Below are 14,202 nucleotides of genomic sequence, written 5' to 3'. Positions count from 1 at the left end.
CCCTCCCACCCTGCCAATCTCACCTCCTTGACCTCATCGGCCCCAATCTTCACTCCCTTACTCTGTGCCAGACACGCTGGTCTCCTCACATATTCCTGCCTCAGGGCCTTTGCACATGCTGTTCCCTCTGCCTAGAACTCTCTTCCCCATAGATACTGGCATAGCTCCTCTGTTCATCCAAGTCTCTGCTCAAATACCACAGCCTCACAGAGGCCTCCGTCCCAAACACTCTCTACCCCATTATTTTCACAGCACATGCCACTAGCACAGCGGTTCTCAACCTGTGGGTTGTGACCCCTTTGGGGAGTCGAACGACCCTTTCACAGGGGTCGCCTAAGACCATCGGAAAACACATATATAATTACATATTGTGTTTGTGATTAATCGCTATGCTTTAATTACGTTCCATTTGTAACAATGAAATTGGGGGTCACCACCACATGAGGAGCTGTATTAAAGGGTCGCGGCGTTAGGAAGGCTGAGAACCGCTGCTCTAGCAGAGAGGATCTTGTTGAAATGTTAGCCTCTTTATTGTTGGTCTCCCACACACAACAGAAAAGCTCTGCCCTCTTGGAGCTCACGTTCTAGTGAGCCAGGCCAGGAAGGGCCTCTTTGAAGTGGGGACATGGAGTGGGGGCTGGAAGGATGAGAAGGGACTGGTTGTGGGAGAAACTGAGGCAAGGTCTTTCCTGGCCGGGGGAGTAGCAAGTGCAAAGGCCCGGGGGCCGCTCCCCTCCAGAGCCTGCCTTAGAGCAGACCTGTCTGCAGACCCTGTTCACTGGGGGGTGGGGGGGGGGGGTTCCAGGCCACGCACAGCGGCTGGCTGAGAGCCCAGAGTCACCAGGAGCCCACAGAGGGTGGACCGGGGCTGGGCTAGGCCTGGCCCATAAAGGCCCATTGACAGCCGATGGGAAGGGCGGCTCCCTCTTGTCAGCCCCCGGGAAGCGCTGGCGGGAGTGACTGACCACCTGGAGCTTCCCAGGAGAGGTGTTTCCCCGGGTGAGGGAGAGGAGCGCAGGCAGCCTGGCCGCTGGGATGCGCAGAGCAGCTGGGCCGGGGCTTGGAGGTCCCACGGCCCCGTTTTAAACCCTCCCCACTCCTCCACAGGTGGGTGGCCTTGGCCACGTCATCTCACTCTTCGAGCTTCAGTTCTCTCATCTCCAAAGTGCAGTGGAAAACAGGACTGAGCTGACGGGCTAGCGTGAGGCCACGTGGGAGAGCAGTGGGAACCAGGGGTCATCCGGCAGGTGTTGGGCAACCGGTGGTCAGCTGTGGTGGTCGGCCATGGAGCCAGCTGTGGTTGGCTGCAGTGGCCCCCCTATGGGGCGGGGTGCTGTAGTTGGCTGCAGTGGCCCCCCTATGGGGCGGGGGGCTGTGGTTGGCTGCAGCAGCACTAAGCATGAAGGCCAGCAGGGGAGCATGGCGTGAGCTTCTGGTTCTGTGTTTGACTCAGACCCCCTACTTTCCAGCTTGGGCAGGTCTGATCTCCCTGCTCTGTGCCTCAGTTTCCCCATCAGGGATCATGAGGAGCCTTCCAGGGAGGAGAGTAAGCACCCAGCATGGGGCTCGGGCCTGTGGTTATAGAACGGGCAGGCTTTGGGGGGCAGCCACAGGAGGGCAGGCAGGAAGTGTGAGGGCATGCTCCCCACAGGCTGATGACACAAGGGTGGGTGGGAAGGCCCAGCTAATAGCTAAGACGCAGGTCAGGGACATGAAGCCTGCACCTGGGCTCAGTCTGCTGGGTTTGAGTCCTCTGTGCCAGCTGTGTATCCTTGGGCAAGTTACTAACCCTCTCTGTGCCTTGGTGCCTTTTGGTGAAACAGGGACAGGATCATCCCGACTAGTCATGGGGTAGGTGTATGGTCCTGACAGAGAAAATTCACACGAAGATTGGTTGGCAGGCTTAGGGCCCATCTGACGACACAACTGGGAAAGCTCTCGGGAGCTGGGAGGACAATTGGAATACGACAGGGCCTGGAAGGGCCGGGAGGCAGGTGGGCGACCTTGTGTGTTCCTGCCAACACGTGTACATGCTCGGCCGCGGGTTAGAGGGGGAAAGAGCAGGCCCCCGGAGTGGAAAACAGTGCAGAGGTGGCAGCAGGGGCCACCGGTGCCCTGAGAGGTCCTTCTAGAAAGGCCGGCTGGACCCAGATAAGGGCGAGCGGACATGCTCAGATACGGAGTGTGGACTTTGGCTGGGGTGAGAGGGAGCCATGGAAGGTTTAGGGTTGAGGGCCAACTCGTCCTTTCCAGGAGAGCTGGCACAGCTCAAACATTCCACCTCACAGCTTCATTCCTAGCACCCGGCCCAGAGCCTGCCACATAGTAGGTACTCAGGGAAATGGGTCTGAATGAATAAATGAAATAATGGATGCGTGAGAAACCAGCCACATAAGGTGGCCCCCATCTCACCATTCACCCACAGAGCTCTAAGTACCTTGAGCGTCCTAGAAATCATTGTAGAAAAACTTACTAGTACAGTAGCTAATATTTGTAGTGCACCTACTATGTGCCAGGTACTGGGAAGAGCCAAGAACTAAACAGATCTAGCCCATGTTTGCGGAGCTCGAATTCCAGGGGCAGATGAGGGACAGGTAAACGCATAGTATGGTTCTTTCGGAGAGTGCTCAGTGCTATGGAGTAAACAGAGCAGGAGTGTGAGACAGTGAGGAGGGGAGCTGAGGGAACAGTGTTGGGAATGCCAGCCAGGGGGCCCAGCACGAGCATACGCACACGTCCTGAGCTCAGTAAGATGGAGGAGCAGGGGGACCCCCGAGTGGCCGGAGAAGAGAAAATCAGGAGAGAGAGAGCGCCCTGTGGGCTTTGTTGGTGCGAAGAGAAGACTTTCTTACAAGTGCAGGAGGCACCTCTGCAGGGCTCTGAGCAGGGGTGTGACTTGATGTTGTTTGCATTTTAAATCCTCCTCATCAAAGGGCTTAACCGTTACTATCATCCTCATTTCACAGCTGGGGAAACTGAGGCTCCAGAGTGCTAATGACTTACCTTAGCTCACACAGCTACTAAGAAACACAGCCAGGCCGAAACCGGTTTGGCTCAGTGGATAGAGCGTCAGCCTGTGGACTGAAAGGTCCCAGGTTCGATTCCGGTCAAGGGCATGTACCTGGGTTGCGGGCACATCCCCGGTGGGAGATGTGCAGGAGGCAGCTGATCGATGTTTCTCTCTCATCGATGTTTCTGGCTAATAAAATATATATTAAAAAAAAAAAAAAGAAAAGAAACACAGCCAGGATTCAACCCCAGTCTGCGTGCCCCTGGGAAGCGAATTAGAAGATGCCTGCTGGACCCACGCAGGTCCCCTGAGTCACAAGACTGGGCCCAGCGCTAACCTTGGGCACCCAGGAGCCGCCCTGGGCGGTGTCCTTGGCATCCTCGCCCTTTCTACTCCCCAGGCAGCTCTGGCCACTGCCACGAGGGCTGAAGGCCCCACAGGGGACTCATGACAAGCTGTCTCCAATCTGCCCCCCTGCTGCTGTGCAGGCTCGGGCAAGCCCCCAGCCATCTCTGGACCCACAATGCACCTGTTATCTGGCCCAGCTCCCCAAGTCTTCAGGGCCCCCCTCCTTTGTACTGTGTAGAGTCCCGGGCAAATGCTGATACTGGGCCCAGGCGGGAGGGCAGAAGGTGAGAAAGATAAGCAGGCAGTGGGGGATCCTGTGGCCCCACAAGCCCGCCTCCGGTGGGTGGGGCCGAGGCTGTGGCTGCCTCATCAGAACCCCAGGGGCCCAGGCCCCACCCAGATAATGTGACCCACGAAGAGGGAGACTCCAGCAGCAGAACTGGCTTCTGTAAGAGGAAGAAAGCAAAGGCGGAGGAAGGAAAGGGTGGAAGGAGGGAGGGAAGGAGGAAGGATTCCGTAGCTACACCTCGTTTAACCCTCATAGCAACCAATGGTGACGATTTTGCAGATGAGAAAACGAAGGCCTGGAGAGGAAAAGCAGTGCTTGCTCACAGTCCCCACGCCAGGACGCGGCAGAGGCAGGATCAAATCCAGGTCCATCTCATTCCAAGAGCCCCTTTGACCCCGCCTGGCAGCCCCTCAGATTCTAAACTTTCGTTTACCCCTCAAAACAGTCCAGCCCAGCGATCTGGACGGAGCCTCCAGGGCCCAGCCAGCCCGGTTGTGAACCCTGGAGCAAGGTGGGCGGGGGAGCCTGGTGGCCTCCCTGGGGACAGTCCACAGCCATCACAAGCAGGTGTCGGGCATGAAAACTGCCTCCCCCGCTGGAGCCTGCTCAGCCCAGGGACCTACCCAGCCCAGGAGGGATCCGCTGCAACACACGTCACCTGGGGCCTGGGGACCCGTCTGGAGATGTAAGAACGGAGCCAGAACTTGCCCAGCGTCCCCCAGGGAGAGCAGACACAGTTGGTGATGTCCAGGGATAGGGGACCTGGCTCATTTCCTCCCTCCCGCCTGCTCAGGGATGTTTTTCCAGCAATCGCCTCTTTGTACAGCCTCGGTTTCTCCTCTCAGGCCCTCCTGTGTTAAAAAACATAAACTGTCCTCCCTTGACCCCATCATCGGCCCCGCAGGCACCCCATCCCTGCATTCCGCCCCCCATCGAGCTTCTGATGGGCATGCCCACCCTCCCTGACTCGCTCACTTCTCCCCCCACCCCCGCGGCCATGTCCTCCAACCAGGTTTCCACCCTGTGTGCTGCCTCGGGGCTCTGATGTCACCATCCCTGCTGCCAAGTCCATCACGTGGCGTCCCATGCGCAGGGTCACCTCTTAGCAACGTTCCGCTGGGCTGGTCTTTGGACCCTCCCAGCCACGCCCTTGGCAACCACTCCTTCTGCAGCTGTAAATGAATGCGATGGGCCTCACATTCTCATCAGCGTCCCCACCTCTCTCCCGGGCTCTGGGCCGGAGTATCTAATTGCCTACTTGAAACATCCTAAAGAGACATCTCGATTTCCCCAAATTCCTCCCCCAATCCTCACCCCAACCTCCAGTCTTTGCTCTTCCTAACACTACCCAGTAGCTCAAGCTTCCAAAATGAGGCATTACTCTCGAAGCATCTGGTTACATATTCATGCATATAGGCGTGCACTCACCCACCAACAAATGCTTACTGAACACCTACTATGCGCCAGGCCCTGTTCTGCACACCTGGCTTCCGTCTACAGCGGTGAACCAGGCAGCCATTGGTCTCTACCTTCAGGAGATAAACACATCATTCATACTGGACCATTAGGAATGTTGGCTGTCTGCCTCCCCCACCAGCCATTTGAGAGCAGGGTCTCGGGCCTCTTCATCTCAGTATCTCGGTGTTTAGCTCCTGGCCCGCAGTATCAGAGAGCTCTGGTGGGTAAGAGTGAGTGGGGAGGGAAAGTGGCCAGCAAGTGAGAAGACCAGGAGCATGAAGCTTCTGAGACCTAGAGAGCCGCACTTTGCACCTTCAGCGCATGCACAGGAGGAGTAGCTGCACTGTCTCCGGTTGCTTCTGGTTTCAAAACGGTAAAAAGGCGGGACTTTGCGGTGCCTGGAAACTGATAGGGACCAGAAGTGGGGCTGGCAGTGTCTCTCCAGAGGGGGTTTGACTACTGATCTGATTCTCCAGTTAGAAGAGCTGGGGGAGTCACATTAGTAAAAAGACACTCTGACGCCATTTCGACCAAAGCCACAAAGCCCCAGGGCCCTGAAAGTGGAAGTTCTGGGGACTTTCGGTCTCGCCGATGTGCACACACCTCCAGGCCCTTCCAGACGCCAGTCTGGGTTTGCCAGTGGGATGTAAACAGAACAGTCATGCAGAAGGGGCTGCGTGACCTGGGCGGGGGCCCCCTGAGTCATCACCTCTCAAGAATGGACTTGTCACTGCAGAGTGGCAGGTGCTATTTTTATGGCTCTAATTGGTCAACATCTTTTCGGGGTTCACTGGAGACAGACTCAGAGACAGGGCCCCACCCGCAGGTGGCTCCCGGAGTCCCGAGAGGGGCTGAGGGCCACGAGGGGCACAGGGGGCTATTTTTGAACGGATTCATAAACGTTTCTTGATTCTGTGGTTATGTCTCCTCACTTATTCCCAATTGTGCTCTTTTGACTCTTTTCCTGAGTGAGACTTGCCAGGATTTATCTACTTTACGCTGCTTCCCTCTGAAAGAATCCTTTAAAATTTTTTATCATTTCTACTAAGTTGTTTCTTTGTACTTCTTTAGTTGCAGAATTAACCTTTAATTTCTTACTCTTACTTTAAATATATATATATATATTTATATATTCTATTTTTTAAATTAAATACTCAATTCATTTGTTTTTCTTTTTTTTTTTTTAAATATTAGAAGTTTGTAGGCTCTGGATTTCCCCTGTGGGCACATTTGCTGCATCTGCTATGCTTTGGATAAACAGTGTCTACTTTTTAGTTTAGGTAATTTGCCATTTCAGTGTTGGTTTTTTCCTCTGATACTAGGGTTATTTAGAAGAGTGGCTCCGATTTTTTAAAAAGTTAAGAATTTGGTGGGGCTCAGGGTTGAGCATCGACCTATAAACCAAAAGGTCACAGTTCAATTCCTGGTCAGGGCACATGCGCAGGCTGAAGGCTCCATCTCCAATGTGGGGTGTGCAGGAGGCAGCCAATCAATGATTTTCTCTCATTATAGATGTTTCTCTCTCTCTCTCTCTCTCTCTCTCTCTCTCTCTCTCTCTCTCTCTCCACTCTCTCTCCCTTTCTGAAATCAATAAAAATCTTTTTTAAAACTTAAGAATTTGAGGCTCTTCTGAGAATTTATTCTTAACTATATTGGATTATGAAATGGGAGTGGGGCTTGGAAAAATCTCCGCTGTGAATCTTGATCTTGTCCCTTAGCTGCTCTGACTGGACTGGGTGACTGCCTCTCTGAGCCTGGTCCCTCATCTGGAAAGTGGGCACCACAGCCAGTGTCTATGTGAGAGGGACCGGCGGCCATCGGGTCAAAAGTGAGGCCAGGCACTTGTCCCGAAGCCACCATTGCTTAGCACCTCACCGTCTTTACTTCACTGTATGTTTATCAGGGTGACTTCGGGGGCATTGAAACTATGGGGCAGGGATCAAGGGCACCTTCTACAGCCCCGCAGCCCCCCTTGATGCTGCCACTGACCATCATGGGAATACCCAGGCCCGACATGCAATCCCTGGTGTGTGACAGACACGAATGCTCCACAGCGGATGTGGGCGAGCTGCTCCCTGCGGTCATGATCACTGAGTAATGTTCACATTTATCACCACACGGGAATTAGCAGCGAAAACAAACTGTTAAGAGTAACTCATGCCACTTGTGAAATGAATGCTGCTTGTGGCTGGCAGGCAGCTTCCCTGGGAGGAGCCCTGCCTCCTCGCACCACCTGCCAACCTCTCCTCACTGCCCCCCCCCCCGTGCCCCTCAGCTCCCACCACTGCTGGACCTGCCACCCACAGGCCCCACTCGATTCATGCCCAGGACAGCGGTGGGCAGCTTGGCAAAGCAGCCAAACAGGAACGAGGTCCCCGCAGTGTGGGGAGGCTGGGGTGAGGAATAGGGGAAGTGGGGAGTAAGTCCGCTCTTAGTTCTAGAAAGAATAGGGACCAGAAAGAACAGTTCTGACCGCAGCCTGGGGAGCAGTCAGACAGGGAATGAGAATAAGCCAGGGTGGTCCATGTTTCTGTAAGGAGAAACGGAGAAGCAAAGAAGCCTGAAAAAGCTTTTCTCTCTCTCTCTCTCTCTCTCTCTCTCTCTCTCTCTCTCTCTCTCTCTCTCTCCCTCCCTCCCTCCTTCCCTCCTTCCCTCCCTTGTCTTCTTTCCTTCATTCAGCTAATATTTTAATCCCGCCTGTTGCCGGCCACTGCTCGGGGAGTTGAGGCGAACTGAGCTTCTTGCTCAGTTTACAATGCAGAGGAGGAAATGTAGATCATAAACCAGTGCACAAATATATTAACCAGTGGAAGGATCTAATGATGTGATGTGGAGAACAATTACACAGGACTGGGTGCTGAGGGCTCCCAGCAGAGGGAGGAGCCAGGGAAAGTCCCCAAAGTCCATGTGCCCAGGTCAGCTTTAACCGCACTCAAATTATTGACTAGTACTTACAGCCTGACCTGAAAAGGGCCAGGCTCAAACACAAAATTTCACCTTTTGTACTTTAACCTGGATTAGTTAGGCAACAGGCTGGAAACTTTTTTCTGTAAAGGTAGTAAATATTTTAGAGTTTGAGGCCACACATCCCTGTCACAACTACTCCGTTCTGCCACTGTAACTCGAAGCAGCCGTAGACCCTATGTAAGCGGAAGGGCATGGCCATGTTCCAGTAACATTTTATTTACAAATCCAGGCAGCTGACTGGCCAGAGTTTGCCAACCCCCGTACTCCCCCTGAGTTAGGCTAAAAATTAATAGAAATATGAATGGGGAAGCAGGATCACAGAACAAGGAAGGAGTCCAGGAAACATAAAACCAACAATATGTACTGGCCAGGTGATCACCAGGTAGCAATAGCAATAGCAATAGCAATAGCAATAGCATGGGAGGAAGCAAACCGCACAACAAGAATGGACAAACCAGCCGGGCTCTATCACCACAGAGGAGAAGGCACTGGCAGTGACGAGATTATACAGAAACACGGAAAACAAGTCTGCTGAGCGGAGAGAGGACACGCCACAGGAAGGACGTGCTGGTGACAATATTAAACTGACGCTACTTGATCCTGGGACACGGCCAAAGAGAGAGCTGGCTGGAGATTTAGGGTGATGGGGTGGGGACACGACGTTTCTGTTTGTCATTCTGCCTGAGCAGATGACCAAAAACACAATAGAGGTTGTGGTTATTTATTTATTTACTTACTTATTTTTCAAGACTTTTAATCAATTTTTAAAGAGAGAGGAAGGGAGAGAAATATCAATGTGAGAGCAAAACATCAATTGACTGGCTGCCTCCTGCACGCCTCCCACCAGGGATCAAGCTCGAAACCCAGGTATGTTTCCTGACCCGGAATCGAACTGGCAATCTTCTGGTGCACTGGACGATGCCCAGCCAACTAAGCCACGCAGGCCAGGGCTGGGTGTTTTGTGTGGGGTTTTTTTTTTATAATTTACAAATTAAGTCAACAAATCCTATATAATAAAAGCTTAATATGCTAAGTGTACGACCATTCGACCAGTTGCTATGACGTGCACTGACTACCAGGGGGCAAACATTCTGACCAGTAGGTTAGCTTGCTGATGGGTTCTGGCTGATCAGGACTGGGCGAGACAGGCAGGACACACCCTGGAGCCTATTCATATTATTGTGCAACCAATCTCCAGAACGTTCTCACCTTGCAAAAATGAAACTGTATGTGCATTCATCAGCTCGCCACTTCCCCCTCCTCTCAGCCTCTGGCAGCCAACATTCTACTTTAGGTTTCTATGTTTGACTTCTCTAAAAACCTCACATTAATAAAATCATATGGTATTGGTCCTTTTGTGACTGGCTTATTTCACTTAGCACAATATCCTTAAGGTTCATCCGTATGTCAGAATGTCCTTCCTTTTTAAAGCTAAATCGTGTCTCACTTTTTTTGTCCAATAATCCATCAGTGGAGACCGGGACTGCTTCCACTTTTCGGCTGCTGTGAATAATGCAGGTGTACAAATATCTTTTTGAGACTCTGCCTCCAATTCTTTTAGATATACATTCAGAAGTGAATCGATGGATCACGTGGTACTTCTATTTTTAATTTTTAAAGATGTACTGTTCTCCATAGCATTTGCACCATTGGACATTCCCTCCACCAGCACACAAGGGTCCCCATTTCTCCACATCCTCATCAACAGTTCTGGAGGCAGAACCGTTTAGAACTGAAATCTTGACTGTGCCTTGTCGCTCCCCAACGTCGTCAAGACCATGAAGTGGGTTTTGGCTGGTTGTTGGTCTTTCTTCCCCACTAGAATGAAACACACAAGCCCTGTTTTCCTGTTCAATCCCCAGCACCTAGTCCAGGACGAGTGTTCGGTATGACCTGAAGTACAGTGTCGGTGCTCAAATATTTGCTGAATGAATGAGAGAATGAACCCCACTGTTTGGCAGGTAAAGAACCAAATGAGATAAGATATAATGGATGTAGAAGGAGCCAAACACACCCAACCCTGAATCCTGCCGCAGGTGCCGCGGTGAGGTCACCGCTCTCAGGTCCTGTCTGCTCCTTTGGGAAAGGGAGGTGACAATGCTTTCCACACGGAGAGGAAGAGGTGCCTCAACACACAGGAGCCCCTAGCACCGTGCTGGACATACCATAGGCGGTCAGTCCATGCAGGCTTCCCTCTAAAACACCACATAGAAATACAAAGTATTCTCACTATTGAAGTCTAATGTTTCAGACCAACCCACCCACAGGAGAAGTAAATGGAGCCAAGATGTGTAGTCAGTGCAAGAGCCCTGACATTTCTGTTAAAAGAACTACCTTAATGGAAGCAAATACAAAGTGAGATCACAATACAGACAGAGGCCGTAAGGTTGTGGCTGCCTATTATATAGGGATTCTTCTTTTTCACACCATTTTTTAAATTGGAAACCCATTGAATAATAACAATGTGGTTGTGGGGACATGAGTTGGTCACGGCTGGAGTAGATGGCCCAAGGTTTCTTTCAGCAAAAAATAAAAAAAATAATTCTAGATATGACTTAATATTGTGAAGATACCGAGCCTTCCCAAGTTAACAATTCAATGTCATGCCAATCTTCACCCTAGATTTTTTTTTACTAGAAATCGAAAAAATGAATCTAAATTTCATTGGATTAATACATAAAAATAGCCAAGAAAATTTTGATAATAAACAATGATGTTAGATGGGTATGTTCAATCCGACAATTCAAAAAGTCCATACATCATATAGGGACTCTTCTGTATGCACACTCCACTTCTAGAAAAACTTGTTTAAACATTGGAGGAGAGACACTTGTCTTATAAAAACATACTATGGAAATATAGTAATGTAAATATAAACCATGTAAGGTAGAATGAGACAAAGAGCTCAGCAGAATGGAAGAATCTTGTTATAAAATTTAATATATGAGATACAGTGTTCCATATAAGTGAGGCAATTATAATAATAAAAACTGTTGGGACAATTAGCAGTTGATTCAGTAAAAAATACATTTGGACCCTCGCCTACCTCACATGAATCAATTCCAGGGGATTAATGATAGAAAGGGCATGGTCAATCATAGATGAGGCAAGGGTGAATTCATACTGCCTGTCTACAAAACTTCCCAGGGCTGAGAGACCAAAGAGGCTGAGAATTCCATCACTGCATCAAGAGCTTATTAAGGGAACTTATGTTTGTTTGTTTTTTTAAAGTGTATATTACCTGTCTTTGTTTTCCTATACATACATGTAGGTATTTGTGTATAGGTACAGACACTAGCCAGACTGCTGGCATTAAAGGGAATGAGAGTTAGAACTTTTCCCAGTAAACAGTTTGGCTCGGTGGATAGAGCGTTGGCCTGCAGACTGAAGGGTCTCAGGTTCAATTCTGGTCAAGGGCATGTACCTTGGTTGCGGGCACATCCCAGTAGGGGGTGTGCATGAGGTGGCTGATCGATGTTTCTAATTATCTCTCTCCCTTCCTCCCTGTAAAAAATCAAATATATTTTTTTAAAAAACCATCTAATTATCTCTCTCCCTTCCTCCCTGTAAAAATCAAATATATTTTTTTAAAAAACCGGTACTCATGTATTACATCTATCTATATATATAAAAGCCTAAGCGGCCGGTTGCTATGATGTGCATTGACCAACAAGGGGCAGATGCTCAACACTGCCCCCTGGTGGTCAGTGTGCTCCCACAGCCAATCTCCTGCAGTCCTTCCCCATGGCTGGACAACCTACCACGGTCCCTCCCCACCGCTGGCCGGCCCCAATTGGCCCCAATTGGGACTGGGCGAGATGGCCCCGATCAGCCCCAATCACCAGCCAGGCCGAGGGACCCTACCCATGCACAAATTCATGCACCAGGCCTCTAGTTTATAATAAAAGTACTTGTAAACTGTGTCTAAACAAAAGCTCTTAAGAGCGCATATGCAAAGAAGAAGTTGGGTCAGAGGCAGCTTGGGGGTTCAGAGCATTAACCTTGGGGTAAAAAGACTTGGTGTCCACATGCCAGATGGCTCCATGGGTGTTTTGTGACCTCAGGCAAGCAGTGGCTTTGGTGGAACCAGGGGATTTTGCTCTCCCGGGGTCGTCTGGCAATGTCTGGTGGCATTATTGGTTGTCACACCTGGGTTGGAGGGGTGCTACTGAACATGCACCAGTGCAGAGGACAACAGCCTTCCCCTCCGGAAAGAGAATCCACCCGCCCCAGGTATCCAGAGTTGAGGTTGAGAAACGGGGTTCTAGAAAAAGGGGCAAGTCTACCTTGCAGGGTTGAGGCCTAATTGTGTACAAGGTGCTTAATTAGCACAGAACAAGCCCTCAATAAATGGGAGCTACTGTTTTTATGACTGAACTTCCACAAAATTAAGAGAAACAATATAGTGGGAGGAAGTGGCAGTGCCTGGAGCCCACTCAACCGCACTCTACCTCGGGGGATAAGAGGCCCGTGCCCTTTCTAACGGCAACCCTGGTCTCTGGCGTGTCTGTGTGGCCAACTGGAAGTGGTGTGCGAAGGGCTCCTCGCTCCTCACTCCTCCCTGTCCCAGCTCAGGAGCATGCTGCTGGATGGTCCCTGGGCTCGGGTATGTTCTCTGTCTTTCTCTGGTGGGCATATCCCTCTGCTTCAACAACACACTCAGTTTCTCTTGTTGGAAAATTAAAACCACCCGCCTTCTCTTTTTCTCTCTTCTCGTGAAATTCAAGAAGTGCCAACACGGAGGACTGCTGCTTCATTTCCTGCTATCTCCGCCAAACTCCAGCGTGCGCCTCCCCCGTGCCCGAGTTCAGCCAAACCACTGTGCCACATGACCAACCATTAGCTTTCACTCCACTTACTTCACTGCTTTGCTGCATCCTTGCTGTGGGCCACTCCCTTGAACATTTCTTCCCACGACCCTCCTGTCCTAGCCACTCGTTTTCCTCCTGCCTCTCTTCCTGTCTACTTCGTTCACTCACCTCTTCTCAAATGTTCTTACACGGAGATGTTAGAGATTGGGCCATGGCCATCTTCTCTTCGCCCTACAACCCTTCCAGCTCCACTCAGTTCCTCCTCTACTCCTACCTCCCAAATCCATCCCTGGTCCCGACCACTCCTTTGAGTCCCCAAACCAGAACATGTATGACTGCCTATTCGTCATTTCTGTTTGCTTGTCTCAAAACCCCCTGAACTCAATACACTCGCAATTGATCCAAGGACCCTCCCTGGGAACCTGGTCCGATTCCAGTGCCCCTGTCTCAGGGAATGGCCTTGCCATCCACCAAGTGGGGAAGCCAGCAGCTCGAGGGAGGCCTCCATCCCTACAGCAACCTGTGCCCAGGTTGTCTGACCCCAGCACCCCTCCTCTCCATGGCTGTATTACCCCAGCACCCCTCCTTTCCTTCGTATGGGCCCATGGACTGGACTCACCTGATTGGCTCCCCTGCTTCTCCTTCGCTTCTCTACAATCCCCCACTCTCCCTGCAGCCAGCGATCTATTAAAAACCACTGTCTAATCACATGACACTGAGCCCTACCTGCTGGAAACTCTTGCACCCGCTGCTCTAGGTTAAAATCTAAACTACTCACCTTGGCCCACAAGGCCCTGCAGTACAGTCTGGCCCAACCCAACCCCTCAGACTAACAGTGCCCAGTGTGGTCCTTTGATCTCTCTAACCTTCATGGCTTCCTGTTCCTGTAGCTCACCCACTGTATCTCGGGGGCAGCTGCCCCACTGTGCACCCGGTGCCCACAGCATCTCCTTTATAGCACTCATCCAGGTTGGAACTTTAACCTCGGTGGGTGGGCGGGGGAAGAGTAAGCAATGACACTGACCTTGTCTTGTTGCTCGTCATTATGTCCCCAACTCCTGGGCACAGAACTTTACGCTCATAAGTATAGTGAGTGGTCAGCATTCATATGATCAGCATCTCTGAGCAGAATCAGGCAGACCGCAAACTCTGGACTGACTCCAGCGGACCTTCTGGATCTAAACTGTCGACCCTCACCCTCCCCTTGCTCCGGGGTCTTAATCGACTTGGGCGTCACCTGGGCCAATTCTTCAGAGAAAACCCTGGTGTGGCAGGAGGCCTGAATAGGACAGTGGGGTTCGGTGCTTTTGCTACACTGG

At 51.2% G+C, this 14,202-nt stretch overlaps 1 protein-coding gene across 1 annotated transcript in view; it reads right to left on the bottom strand.

The window, feature by feature from the left end:
* The window catches only part of PTGIS (prostaglandin I2 (prostacyclin) synthase), a 96,161-nt gene extending 82,234 nt beyond the window's left edge, over positions 1 to 13,927 (bottom strand). Inside the window, 1 exon segment of the mRNA XM_006758816.2 lies at positions 13,908 to 13,927. Within this exon segment, the coding sequence (XP_006758879.1) occupies positions 13,908 to 13,927 (20 nt within the window).
* Positions 13,928 to 14,202: the final 275 nt, after the last annotated feature.

The sequence above is a fragment of the Myotis davidii genome, unplaced genomic scaffold (assembly GCF_000327345.1).
Source record: "Myotis davidii unplaced genomic scaffold, ASM32734v1 scaffold935, whole genome shotgun sequence".
In the NCBI taxonomy this organism is placed as follows: domain Eukaryota; kingdom Metazoa; phylum Chordata; class Mammalia; order Chiroptera; family Vespertilionidae; genus Myotis; species Myotis davidii.
Note: the sequence above shows the minus strand (reverse complement) of the source record. Positions and strands in the feature narration are given on the sequence as shown.